This window comes from Oratosquilla oratoria, chromosome 41, assembly GCF_046742065.1.
Source record: "Oratosquilla oratoria isolate Oo_2021 chromosome 41, ASM4674206v1, whole genome shotgun sequence".
NCBI classification, from domain to species: domain Eukaryota; kingdom Metazoa; phylum Arthropoda; class Malacostraca; order Stomatopoda; family Squillidae; genus Oratosquilla; species Oratosquilla oratoria.
This window is the reverse complement of record NC_134817.1, coordinates 8281742-8297037: the sequence shown is the minus strand read 5'-3', so window position 1 is coordinate 8297037 and position 15296 is coordinate 8281742. Positions and strand designations below refer to the sequence as shown.

General features: G+C 39.9%; 1 protein-coding gene across 1 annotated transcript in view; it reads left to right on the top strand.

Moving 5' to 3' along the window:
* The first annotated feature begins 10399 nt into the window (after positions 1–10399).
* The window catches only part of LOC143020943 (uncharacterized), a 23818-nt gene continuing 18921 nt past the window's right edge, over positions 10400–15296 (top strand). Inside the window, exon 1 of the mRNA XM_076177935.1 lies at positions 10400–11422. Within this exon, the coding sequence (XP_076034050.1) occupies positions 10766–11422 (657 nt within the window). The 5' untranslated portion in view covers positions 10400–10765. The remainder of the gene's footprint in view (positions 11423–15296) is intronic.

Genomic DNA, 15296 nt, shown 5'->3' with positions numbered 1-15296 from the left:
GTGAGTTAAGCTGAGGATGTGAGTTAAGCTGAGGATGATGGTGAGGGTGAAAGATGATGATGATGATGATGATGATGATGATGATGATGATGATGATGATGATGATGATGATGATGATGATGATGATGATGATGATAATGATAATGATAATGATAATGATGGTGGTGGTGGTGACAGTGGTGGTGGTGGTTGTGGTGGTGGTGGTGATGGTGGTGATGATGATGATGATGATGATGATGATGATGATGATGATGGTGATGGTGATGATGATGATGATGATGATGATGATGATGATGATGATGACGATGATGATGATGATGATGATGATGATGATGATGATGATGATGATGATGATGATGATGATGATGATGACGATGATGATGATGATGATGATGATGATGATGATGATGATGATGATGATGATGATGATGATGATGATGATGATGATGATGATGATGATCATGATGATGTTGATGATAATGATGATTGTTTCTTGTTTTTCTTTCTTTCATTGCTATTTATACCTTCTCTCTTGTAATGGCTTCTTCTGTTCAGTTCCAGTCATTCTCCCAGGACTTCCTACGGTCACAATCAAATTATCCTTGTCCTGATCTACAACCAACAACACGGAATAATTTCTCCATCTCCTTCTCACTGCCTTCTCTATCATCAACAACCTTCCATCTGCTACCTCTACTCGTACTCTCTCCTGTCTACCCGACTCTCTTCTTGCGGACGTTCCTTACTTCCAAAAGACCTTTCCTTTCCTTAGAATAAAAGTCAGACACCAATCAATCCCATTTCACATTAACTTGTCTCTTGACCTTCCTCACCTAGCAGCTCTTTGGTTCTATTTTCTTTAATCTATACCATTCATATGCTTGCTCATTTCTTCTTTGCAGACATTCCTTGTACGTGTGCTGCACACTTTATCTTGACATTTCCTACAATTCCTTCCATTCCCAGTCTCAGACATTACTTATGCACACTTAAATTCTACCTCACTGAAAAACGCTCATTATTTTTCCAATACTAATTCTTCCTTTCCCACTATGTTCAACATGTCACTCAGTTTAACTTGGTATTCATCTTCTGTCCATTTTTAGTTCAGTTTACTTTAAAGACTTCTCTACCGCCCTCCTATTTCATATTTTCCACCTTACGACTACTCTATATATTCCTTAAAATGTATGCGTGCGTGCGCTCGCGCTCGCTCGCAGAACAAGGGATCACAATATGAGATTCAAAAAACGTTTGTTAGCACACAACGTCTTTGCTCACACATTTTTTGCCCTTTGGGTTCGAGGATGACATTCACCACAAAAATCAGAAATCGCCGTCATCACCGCTTCCGGCCCTACCCAGTGGATATCCGCTTCCACAGGACCTCTTCCTCTGAGCTCGAGGAACAGAGGGTCAGGAAAGAAATCAGGGAGTTCTTTAAGAAGTTCGAAGACTCCAAATGCCAGGACAAGAACACCAGAAACCACAACTCGGAGATCGGGGTCAAAAAGCCAAATGACTTCGAAGGATTCCGCAAATGGCTTCGACAGCATGACCCGAGGTTCCACAGCTGCAAAGGTTGCATGCCAACAGCTGATTTCTTGAGGAACCGGAAACCCAATGAAGTCAGGGTTTCCAAGGGCTTTACTGATGACTGTAAGAATGTCACATGGAGTCTTAATTCCCCCGAGGAGGGTCAGAGGGACTGCGACGATCCTGCTTCGTGGTGATTCTTTCTTATTTCCATTCTGGCTCTGGAAAACGGCTTCTTTTATTCGAAAGAAAAATTTAAACGGAGTGCTCATATGTAGAGTTTTCATCCATCGAGGGCTATTGCTCAGCTGAATGAAACATAATCCTCAAAATATATAAAATCTTAGTCGTCACTGAGTCGAAATTCATGGAAGTGTTCTACACCTCTCTACCCTATTGAAGACATTCTTCTTCGTAAAGACTCCAATTAGATCATAGCTACTTGCTGGAGACTCCTTCATGTTTCGAAGCTCAGTATGTTGTGTTCCAAAATCAAAATCATTTTACATTGCCTGTTTGCCAGGTTTATTGCAACAAGCCTCCTCTTTTATCCGGGACCGAGACACAAATAATACTGGCCAAGACCTTTCCTATGGTTGACGAACATTTTCGTGGTTGATTTAGTACTCTAGGGTTTCGTCAGCACCAAAAGACCGCTTCTCTAAAGGCATTCACTCAACTTCAATCATAATAGACTACATGAAGGTCATAATTTCTGGGAAATTCAGGTGAATATCCCATAATTCAACAGTTATCTGTTACATGCTGTATATCAAACACACAAGTTTCTTGGCTTTCAAACAATGTCTCATTTCTAAAAAAAAAAAATCTAGTATGAAGGTCTACATGCACTCCAAAATATTGTAGGGCGTGTTTGTGTGTATGTGTGTGTGTGTGTATTCACCTTGGTCTTTGGATCACGTGTTGGACTCGTGATCGACAGCTATTTCCCTCCCGGAAGAGAGCTCAGAGCTCGTATGACTGATCTATGGGTAATGCTATGACCTTACACACACACACGCACACACACCCAACTCCCCGCCCACGAGAGTCAGAGTAACGACCCGAAGCACACACACACACACACACACACACACACACACACACACACACACACACACACACACACACACACACACACACACACACACACACACACACACTCTCTCTCTCGGTGGCGCGGTGGTAGAGCGCTGGACTGGGAAGTACGGTGCGTGCTCGCAGTACCCAGTTCGAATCCTGCCCAGGGCCGAAATTATTTCGGTATCGCTGTGCTTCGGGTCGTTACTCTGACTCTCGTGTGTGTGTGTGTGTGTGAAAGGTCATAGCATTACCCATAGATCGGTCATACGAGCTCTGAGCTCTCTTCCGGGAGGGAAATAGCTGTCGATCACGAGTCCAACACGTGATCCAAAGACCAAGGTGAATACACACACACACACATACATACAAACACGCCCTACACTGTTTTGGAGTGCATGTAGACCTTCATATCAGATTTTTTTTTTTTTTTTTTAGAAATGAGACGCTGTTTGAAAGCCAAGAAACTTGTGTGTTTGATATACAGCATGTAACAGATAACTGTTGAATTATGCGATATTCACCTGAATTTACCAGAAATTATGACCTTCATGTAGTCTATTATGATTGAAGTTGAGTGAATGCCTTCAGAGAAGCGGTCTTTTGATGCTGATGAAACCCTAGAGTACTAAATCAACCACGAAAATGTTCGTCAACCATAGGAAAGGTCTGAGCCAGTATTATTTGTGTCTCGGTCCCGGATAAAAGAGGAGGTTTGTTGCAATAAACCTGGCAAAGAGTCAATGTAAAATGATTTTGATTTTGGAACACAACATACTGAGCTTCGTAACATGAAGGAGTCTCCAGCAAGTAGCTATGATCTAATAGGAGTCTTTACGAAGAACAATGCGTTCAATAGGGTATAGAGGCGTAGAACACTTCCATGAATTTCGACTCAGTTACGACTAAGATTTTATATATTTTGAAGATGATGTTTCCTTAAGCTGAGCAATAGCCCTCGATGGATGAAAACTCTACATATGAGCACTCCGTTTGAATTTTTCTTTCGAATAAAAGAAGCCGTTTTCCAGAGCCAGAATGGAAATAAGAAAGAATCACCACGAAGCAGGATGGTCGCAGTCCCTCTGACCCTCCTCGGGGGAATTAAGACTCCATGTGACATTCTTACAGTCATCAGTAAAGCCCTTGGAAACGCTGACTTCATTGGGTTTCCGGTTCCTCAAGAAATCAGCTGTTGGCATGCAACCTTTGCAGCTGTGGAACCTCGGGTCATGCTGTCCAAGCCATTTGCGGAATCCTTCGAAGTCATTTGGCTTTTTGACCCCGATCTCCGAGTTGTGGTTTCTGGTGTTCTTGTGCTGGCATTTGGAGTCTTCGAACTTCTTAAAGAACTCCCTGATTGCTTTCCTGATCCTCTGTTCCTCGAGCTCAGAGGAAGAGGTCCTGTGGAAGCGGATATCCACTGGGTAGGGCCGGAAGCGGTGATGACGGCGATTTCTGATTTTTGTGGTGAATGTCATCCTCGAACCCAAAGGGCAAAAAATGTGTGAGCAAAGACGTTGTGTACTAAAAACCTTTTTTGAATCTCATTTTGTGATACCTTGTTTTAGGAGCGCGCGCAAGCGCACGCACACATACATTTTAAGGAATATTTAGAGTAGTCGTAAGGTGGAGAATAGGAAATAGGAGGGCGGTAGAGAAGTCTTTAAAGTAAACTGAACTAAAAGTGGACAGAAGATGAATACCAAGTTAAACTGAGTGACATGTTGAACATAGTGGGAAAGGAAGAATTAGTATTGGAAAAATTATGAGCGTTTCTCAAAGAGGTAGAATTGAAGTGTGCTTAAATAATGTCTGAGACTGGGAATGGAAGGAATTGTAGGAAATATCAAGATAAAGTGTGCAGCACACGTACAAGGAATGTCTGCAAAGAAGAAATGAGCAAGCATATGAATGGTATAGATTAAAGAAAATAGAACCAAAGAGCAAGGTGAGGAAGGTCAAGAGACAAGTTAATGTGAAATGGGATTGATTGGTGTATGATTTTTATTCTAAGGAAAGGAAAGGTGTTTTGGAAGTAAGGAACGTCCGCAAGAAGAGAGTCGGGTAGACAGGAGAGAGTACGAGTAGAGGTAGCAGATGGAAGGTTGTTGATGACACCCACAGGTCCGGCAAGGCCTGGGATACCCTGCACTGCAATCCCACACCAGTCACCCGCACAAAATCCCTCCCAAGGGCATAAACGTCAAAAGGCACAACTTTCCAGGGCTCTCACCGCCACACCCTTCGTCTCAGGATTCCGCTGTCTACGGTGATGTGCACCCTGTCCCACTGTGTACTTGTGGCGCCAGTTTGGAGCAAATCGCTGACCTTCGGATTTCCCCCCAAAATCCATGGGGTACCCCCTTGGAGATTTTGGTCATTTTGGGGCATTTTGGTCACCTCCACCGATTTACCCGCTATGACACCCACAGGTCCGGCAAGGCCTGGGATGCCCTGCACTGCAATCCCACACCAGTCACCCGCACGGTATCCCTCCCACAGGCATAAACGTCAAAAGGCACAACTTTCCAGGGCTCCCACCGCCACACCCTTCGTCTCAGGATTCCGCTGTCTACGGTGATGTGCACCCTGTCCCACTGTGTACTTGTGGCGCCAGTTTGGAGCAAATCGCTCACCTGTAGTTGAAGTGGTGACCCAATCTAGACAAGTGGCCAAAATGACCCTCAATATTACCAAAGGGGACCCACGGATTTGGCCAAAAACCGTCATGTCTCCAGTTTGGCCCAAACTTACTCCAGAGGCAGAGAGTGTCGTAATACTCGCATCATAAAGTATAGTCACCGCTTATATCGATCGTTCTCTCTTTCACCCGTGAATATTGATAACCATAGAAAATGTGATGAAGACAGCTTAGAGCAGTGGTTCCCAAACTGGGGAAAATTTCCCCCTGGGGGGAAATTTGAAGCTACCAGGGGGAAATAATTACACTACCTACTAACTGAAATAATCTCAGATGAATTTTCTCATGTCTGAGATAGAGAGAATGCCTGTTTATCAGTATATATGTACATTAGAAAAAAAAATTAGGAAATAGGCAGTGTATTTCAACTACTCTTTCCCTGATACACATGAAGGCGGAAATCTGGATAGATAACCTGGGTGCAGGGGGAAATGACAGAAAAAAGTTTGGGAACCACTGGTTTAGAGAGAATGTCATTACGCAGGGGTAACTACAATAATTATAATCAAGACGCCGATATGGCAGCCTCGCGTATCCATTTGCTCCTCATGCCGCCTACGTATGCGGCACCGTATGGAAAGGGTTAATAGGATTGGTGAATAGTTGAAATTTTCAAATCATCCGAGCTGCAAAAATTGGGTATTTATTTTCACTTACAGCCCAAGTTTTAGCATACCACAATTGACAATTGGCTGGATTCCTCTGATTCATTTGGCCCAAATTGTAGTGCATTAATTCCCCACAGCACCTACTGCAAAAGATTCTTTAGTAATCAAGATATATAAGAATAGAAAGGATAAGTAAACGACAAGAACATTACTTTTTACTTTACATCAGTAGTTGATATATTAATGTTGATGCATAAAATATGGCAAGCCGAACGTCGACAGGGGTTCCATAGAAAATCTGAAATATAAAGTTATTTTGATGAAAACTGACTGACTTTTTTTTCTTTATATACGAATATCCAGAACTCCACGGTGTATTCATATTTGCCTTTCATAACTGCATATCCCCATCCCTCCCATCTTTGCATAACAGTACTGTATTATCCTTACACATTCATTCTCCATTGTTATTCTGAGTTAAGACTTACCATAAAACGATAATAAACAACTTATTTTGTCTCTCAAATATGACACAATAGAGAAGTAAAAAACCATGTAGGACTTACTTTACGTCAATCCCTTTTCCATCGATATTAAGAGGAGGTCGTGATAGGATGGTGAATGATAATGATTCTGGATAACTAATTTCTGGCTCAATCATCATGGATCTGACTCTGATTCAGTTATTTCGAAAGATGATGCGCGCTGAGTCTTGGAGGCAGAGGACTTCATGTTTGAAGAGAATATATGCACCCTCCACCTCGACACTCCCGCGTACCGTATGGAGTTGGCCCAGGTGGTAATTGCTTGACTCAAAGCATGTCTAACCCAAATATTTACATCAGGTAGCCCAGACGATTTCCTTCTCTGAGCCAAGAAGGACCACCAGTCTTGGCCTGAATAGAGGACTAAAGAGGTGTGTTAATAATTTCAGAGTGACACCTTCGTGCAACCACAGCACTAAGACATTAATCAGCCTCCGGGACCCCGTCTCCAGACACTACAAGATGCCACGCACGGCAAACACGTGAATTAGTGACCCATGACGGGGTTGAATGGACATTGATTATGAATTCATCTGCCCTTTTGATGTTCTTTTTTCATCATTTGCCCAACACGCCCTCAACGGCGGGTGACCAGCCCAGTGGGTGAGCTGGTTTAGTCACCGACAATCGAACTATACAGCAGGTAGTCCTGGGTTACATGGTACCAGTTGAATAACAGCTGTCTCACCTGAACACAACGACATTTATTGATATTAGAGGAACAACTAGTTGCTGTGGTTCAGCCTCTGTTCGGTTGCAGCGACGGGCGGTAGCCGCTATTCCTTTTGTTGCGATGTCAGTGTGGGGGGGGGAGGAGTACAGACTGTAACCACCATCACGTCGTCAGGTCAGACTGGTTCAGGTGAGCAAATGTCCTATTTATCACTTGTTCGGTGAGCAATTGTCCGGTGAGCAACTGTCCGGTGAGCAATGGTCCGGTGAGCAATTGTCCGTACCCGGGAGCGGCCTCATCGCTTCATCATGGCAGGTAATACAAAGTGGAGTGGGAGAGAAGCAAAGTGGGGTGGCTTTGTTGGGTCTAGGAGGGCTATTACTAAATCCCTTCTGCTATCATTTGTTGTATCATCGTTTCGGCTGCGGCTCTCCAATTAACTTGAAAGGAAAAGTAGACTAAGTTTAGTACACCTTATCTAGCATGACATCCGTCTGGGCTGCAAACAGGTGTTCAGAGATCATCTCCTTCTCCCACCGTGGCATACCATCGCCGGCAAGACATTTGTTATCAGAGGGGAGAACGATGTTATTGTCAGATGCTATGATGAAGTTATGACAAGAACTAAATATACGGTCAATCAGTCAGTCGCTACGTGACACTTAGCATCGTTTCAGAAGACACCATGATGTAGCACTCAATTCATAGATCTCGAGACTTTTCAAGCAAAGATGGAGAGGATATTAAACATCAAATCCGGGACCTAACCTAGATGATGCAGAACGAGGATTAAATCAAGTAACAGGTTCCCTCAACGTGTGTCTGAGTCCCAATGTGACGCGTCGGGCTCCGGAATCTCCCTGTAACTACAAAGACCCATCACAGGATTTACCAGCGCCGTCCGTTGAGAGTTCGTTAGAGTAAAAACGACTTCGGTTACAAAATTTGAATTTTCAAATCCCCAAATATCAAAAGATCTTTCCGTCATATATAACAAAACTGAATGAACTAAAATTTTGTAAATCTAGACAAATGTTAGACATACTTTTAAAATGTTCTTACAGAAGTCTAGATTTCTGTAAGCTAAGTATTCAAATGGAGGTTGGAGGAAGGATGTTGGAGATAAAAAGAACCCAATGTGTGTTTTCGATTCTGATTCATGAGAAATCTACAGCATGGTGTTTTTAAAATAGTGTAGTGTGTGTAGTTTTAATTTTGAACCTTACCCTGTATGTGTGTTGTAACTAACTTTGAATGATATGGATCCACAAAGAGTTTCAATTTGTATGTATCATTACAAATAGACTAAATAAAGTATTTATTATTATCATTATTATTATTATTATTATTATTATTATTATTATTATTATTATTATTATTATCCCTTTAAGTCCAATGGCACCTAAACTCCCTTGAAATAAACTCCTCACATTTCCAAGGTTATATGAAGATATAAAAAAAAAGGACAATAAGCATCCGAAATAGCCTACTAGGTGGAGAGACGAAAAAGAAGTTTGCAAGAGTAACGTGGCAGAAGTTTTTCCAGTCGTATGTCTCATGGGAATGGTCTCCGAATGTCTGAGGTCATAACATGATAATATAATCCAACAAAAAATACCGAATACTATGATTCCTATTTCTACTATTTTCTTTTTACCTCTAATATCACATGTACTCAAAGTTGTAACTAGTTTGTAGACTAAATACATAAACATACGTATCTCAAAACACACAAGAAATTTAGCAGAAAAAATTATATAAAGGCTTGGTTAACGAAACATCTACACACGTAAATGCATTTCCCTCATGTAATCATGTCGACTCGACAGCCTTGAAAACATGACGTCATATCGCTTGAATTAATCTTATATCCGTTTCCTACCAAATTCCCACCTTCATCTGGACTCGCTTAAGGAAAACTGGTCATCCCAAACAGCATAAATATTAATGCTATTTGAGAGCCAAAATTTCCTGATTAAACACAAACTATCTATATAGTATACCACTGAGATATTAGGCGTCTAGAATGTAAAGGCAAAAATACCACACCTCCTCCGTTCGAAACATGGTTCTTAGAGCGTTTGATGTTAAATGTCAAAATGGCTTGCGCATGACACCTTCCCCCACTTTCTGTTCTACTGTAGACAAGGGTAAAGCTAAGGCTTACGAGTATTAGGTATATATATATATATATATATATATATATATATATATATATATATATATATATATATATATATATATATATACATATATATATATATATATATTACACACATTATATTGGTATATGCATGTACGATTATTAAATTTTCATGTATTAATTTATATTTATCATTGATTTGTTAAACTATACTCCGTACAATGTGTTTTTGTGTGGCATACGACGTAAAATTCGATTTTTCATTCGAAACAAAAGATGACTGGATATGCTGGAAGTGCGGAAATATTTCTTTGAGTCATATTTTTAATTTCATGTAGAATATGATGATGTACAATAAAAAGTATAGGAACAGAAGACTTTTTTTCGTCCACACAAAAATCAAAATGCAAAAGAATACTAAATTAACCGAAAAAATAAGAAAAGGAAGTAATATGTACATAAGTAAATAGTTAAATGACTAAATATTTAATGAAATAAGAAAGAAACGATGAACAGATGATTGGATAAAAAATATGCAACTAGATAAAGAAAAATTAAGAGAAAAACGAATTGATTTATTAATTAATCGATTAATAAGCAAAAAAAAAAAAACACATTAATCACAGTACTTTCCCCCTCTCTCACCAGCTCAGCTAAGTATGGTCCGAGTAATGTTGCCAGATGCAGATATGGAGCCTATCAAACAAACACCATATGCTGATCGGGATAAGAAAATATACACTCACTTCCGATCAAATCTGAGGAATTAAATAGGCTGTAGGCGTTCCAAATCTCATCCTGGAACCAAGTTATCTCATACGGGTTTCTCAATTTCAGGAAATTTCCAGGGAATTTTTTCAAGTGCCATGCTATGAAATAACAAAGTGCCACGCCTTGAAATAATAAAGATGACGCAACGCATAATTGTGGCACTGGATGAGGTCATGGAAGAATTGGTCTACATACAATATGGTGTATATATGTTTATCACATCAACTTCCGCTCGGCCACCGAGGGCGGCTGTCCTTCTGGAGATAAACCGCCTGGGGAACGGAGTAGCAGCCTTTCGGATGCAGGGAGAGAGGGGGAGGAGGAGGAGGACATTTCCAAAGCCCAGAGGGCTTTCAGTGTGTGCGTGTACGTGACATTTAGTTGACTGACTGGGTTAATCACCAAGACCACTGATTTCCCGTTGATCTTTTTTTTCTAAATCGTTATCCGTGTGTTACGACAAGCTCCAAAAAGAAGAAAACCCATTCGAAGTGCGTTTACCTGTGTTATTCAACACTAGTTATCTCTAATATTTTGTAGCAAGAAATATTAGAAAATGATAATCAGATTCATAAGTACTGTACAAGTATCAAATGTATGTGTAGAGTATAATCATACATTCATTGTGTAAAATGCAACGTTAATAGTAAATTCAACCACTACCACAAAAAAAAATTATAGCTAAGGGTGTGTGAGGAAAGCAAAATGAAGTTTCTAAATTACCTGATGTGTGTTTTGACCCTACGGGCACAGTCGCTCGCCTTGAATGACACTTACATCGCTGTAGGAGGAGGAGGAGACAATGAGGACAAGGGAGATTTCTCTGGCGATCAAAATGTAAACGAGACGGACTTGTTTTATGGTAATTTCATCAACCAGACTGCGGGCAACAATGACACTTTTCAGAACAATAGCCCAGACACAAACAACGGATTCTCAGACCACGATTTCGGATCTACTGATGAAACGAGCAATATTTCCGGAAACAGGAATTATGTCGGGTTGATCAAGGAGAAGAAAAAGGAGAACTTGGATTCACTTGGAAAAAACCCGTTGGAGCTAGGGCCAACTACAAACCATCCTCCAGATGACCTCAAGAACCAACCCAGCGAAAAATCCTTCCTCTCTTCAACTTCATTTTCATCCTCTCCAAACTCCACCCTGGCCTTAGTTTCCGACACTACAAAGGAGACCTTCACATGGCCAGTCGCCTCTACAATACCTACAAAGGTCGGAGCGTTGACGTTGGACTCAGAACGGGGAGACAAGAACTACTGGGAGGAGATAACCCCGGAGGAACGACAAGAAATCTGCGAATGTCTCCAAAAAGGAGAAGAAGACGACTGCATGGGTGATGTGCTGGTAAGTATTCCGTGTGTCTGTGCACGGGTGTTTCGTACGTGGTGACTTACTACTAGCTGTTTTGCCACATCAACCTTAGTTCTCTCTCTCTCTCTCTCTCTCTCTCTCTCTCTCTCTCTCTCTCTCTCTCTCTTTCTCATTCCCCATCTATGTGATATTTTATTTTGTATTCTATGTATGTCAAAGAAAGCCGCACGGTAAAAGGAGTATCACTTTTTAGGATTATAACAAAGATTTGAACAAACTCTGTGACACGTGGTACCGTTTTTTTCCCATGTTGCCACAGAGAGATGTCACAAGCGAGGTTCTTGGAACGGGGTGGATACTATACAGCTGCCTTTACTCTATTAAAAAAAAATCAAATAACACATAAATGAGAGAGTGAGAGTGATATATATGTATATATATATATATATATATATTTATACATATATATATATATACATATATATATACATATATATATATATATAAATATATATATATATACATATATATATACATATATATGTATACATATATATACATACATATATATGTATATACATGTATATATACATATATATATACATACATATATATATATATATATATACATATATATATATATATATACATATATATATATATACATATATATATATATATATATATATATATATATATATATAGAGAGAGAGAGAGAGAGAGAGAGAGAGAGAGAGAGAGAGCCATGTACTAATAATGATTTAATACGACGTATACCATACCCTAAACGGACTCCCTAGATCGCACAGACTATAGTAGCCTCTTACATAAAATGAAGTAAGATCTTTGCCCCAATTCGGGGACTTAAAGATAAGTGAGGGAGACATGACGAACTGTACCTGCCTGCGGCCAAGGCCGTCACCTTTACTAAAGGAGCCAGGACAGCCTTGGCATAGAGCAGTCATCGGTAATCTTTGGGAATCAAGGTGTATACCCATACAAGTACTCAATACTACCCACTACGCCAGGAGGACAAGCAAGCGCGCATTGTGTGTGTTTTTTGTGTATGTGTGTGTCTATGTATGTGTGTGCGCATGTATGTATGTGTGTGTATATGTATGAATGTGTGTGCATGTGTATGTTTGTATGTATGCATGTGTATGTGTGTGTATGTGTATGTATGTATTTGTGTGTGTGTATGTGTGTGTATGCATGTGTGTGTATGTATGTGTGTGTATGTGTGAATGTATGTATGTGTGTGTATATATATGTGTGTATGTATGTATTTACCTAGTTGTATTATACGGGAAGGGAGCTATGCTCATGGTGCCCTGTCTTTGTATCTCTCAGCATCAAGTTTTTTCTTAAAATCTTGAATAAAGTTTGCACACTCTGTTTCTTTGTCTAATTTGTTCCAAGTATCTATCACTGTGTGGGAAGCTATATTTTTCAGATCTCTTCTGTAATTATTTTTTTTAAGTTTCTTTTCGTGTCCTCTTGTTTTTCCATTGTCCCCTTTCAATAAGTCATTCTTATCTAAGATTTCCATTTCCTTTATAATTCTATAGATAGTTTGTAGGTCTCCTTTTTCCCTTCTTTGTTCCAAATTTGGTAATTCTAATTTGGACAGTCTTTGTTCATATGTCATTTTGGAAAGAGTTGGTGCTAATTTTGTTGTTGCTCTTTGTACTCTTTCTAACTTCTTTATATTCTTTTTGGTAGTGTTGCTGCGTACTCGAGTTTTGGTCTTATTAGTGTAGTTAATTTTTTATCATTTCCTTGTCCAAATAGGCAAATGCCACTTTTATTGACCTCAATAAATTATGGGTTTGTCCGACTATTTTTTATTAATATGCTTATCCGGTATCATGTCTTTGCTGATCATCACTCCAAGGTCTTTTTTCGAGTTTACTTTTTTGACCTCTTCTTAACCAATTTTATAATCTCTCGATATTCTGTTTTTACTTTTTCCAAATTCCATTATACTACATTTCCTGATATTGAATTTCACTTCCCACTTTTGAGTCCATTTCCAGATCTTGTCCAAGTCTTGTTGTAATGAGTTGCAATCCTCCTCCGTTTTTACTTTCTTTAGTATTTTTGCGTCGTCTGCGAAGAAATTCATATAACACTCTACTCCTTCGTCCATGTCATTTATGTATATAGCAAACATGATCGGGGCCAGTACTGATCCCTGCGGGACACCACTTATCATTTCTTCCCAATTTGAGAACTTGTCTCTAATTACTACTCTCATTTTCCTACCAGTCAGGAAGTCTTTCATCTATACCAATAATTTTCCTCTGATGCCACCTATTGATTCTATTTTCCTTATTAATTTTTTGTGTGGTACCTTATCAAATGCCTTTTGTAGGTCCAGAAAGGCACAGTCTGCCCAACCATCTCTCTCTTGTCTATCAATCTTGAGTAGAAACAGATCAAGTTTGTTGTACATGATCTTCATTGTCTGAATCCAAATTGGTTTGGATTCAGTATAGTTTTTTCTTCCAAATGTTTAACCCATCTATTTTTGACGACCTTTTCGCAAATTTTTGCTACTGTGCTTGCCAGGGAGACCGGTCTGTAATTTGATGGGTTTTCCTTGTTTCCTTCCTTATAGATTGGTACAATGTTTGCCTTCTTCCAGTCCTGTGGAACTTTTCCTTCTTCAAGTGAGAATCTAATTATATTGTATATTTTGTCTGTTAATTCTTCCATGCATTCTTTCAGTATCCAATTTGCAATTCCGTCTGGACCATGCGATTTTCTGACGTCAAGGGTTTTGATTTGGTCGCTGATTTCCTTTTGTGTTATAAATATTTCTTTCATTGAGGGGGATCTCTCTCTATTTCCTCTATTTTCTATTGTGAATACTGATTTGAAATGTTTGTTCATAATTTCAGCCATTTCCAGTTCTTCTGTATATTCATGTTCACCTTGGCGCAGCTTTTCTATTTCTTGTTTGTTCTTCAGTTTGCCATTTACATACCTGTAAAATGATTTGGGTTCTTCCTTGCATTTTTCTATTATTTCTTTTTTATAGCTTCTCTTTTCATCTCTGCGTATTTTTACATACTCATTTCTTAGTTTGATGTACATTTGCCATTTGCTTGTTTTCTTGTCTCTTTTCAATTTCTTCCAAGCTTTGTCTCTTTTATCCTTAGCCTCACTACACCTTTTGTTGTACCAGCTTTTTATGGTGAACCGCCTGGACAGAACATCATCCAGATTTGGAATGGAGATCAGTGCTGAGAAGACAAAGTTGATGACAAACAGCGCAACACCAATCGAAAGAAAGATCACAGTCAACGGACAAGAACTCGAGACTGTGACTCAGTTCAAGTACCTTGGAGCCATACACAACGAAGAAGGATCAAATATTGAAGTTCTAGCAAGAACAGCACAGACGGCAACAACACTTGCAAAGCTGAAACCCATATGGAGAGATAAGAACATCTGTCTCCAGTCAAAGCTGAAGCTACTCCATGCATTAGTTCTGTCCATCTTCCTGTACGCATATGAGATATGGACGCTGATAGCAGAACTGCAGAGAAAGATCCAGGCAATGGAAATGAGGTGTTTCAGAAGACTCCTTGGCATCTCATACACAGATCGCATCACAAACGAAGAAGTGTTCAAGACGATCTCACAGCATGTGAAGCACTATGAAGACCTCCTGACCACAGTGAAGAAGAGAAAGCTGAAGTGGTATGGACATGTGAGACGGTCCAGCGGACTATCAAAAACTATCCTCCAAGGGACAGTTCAGGGGAAGAGGAGACGAGGCAGGCAGAGGAAGAAGTGGGTAGACAATATCACTGAATGGACAGGGAAGAACTTTGCAGAGACCCAGGCCCTTCCTTGCCCACGACCGTGAAAGATGGAGGTCACTGGTGAATTGTTCATC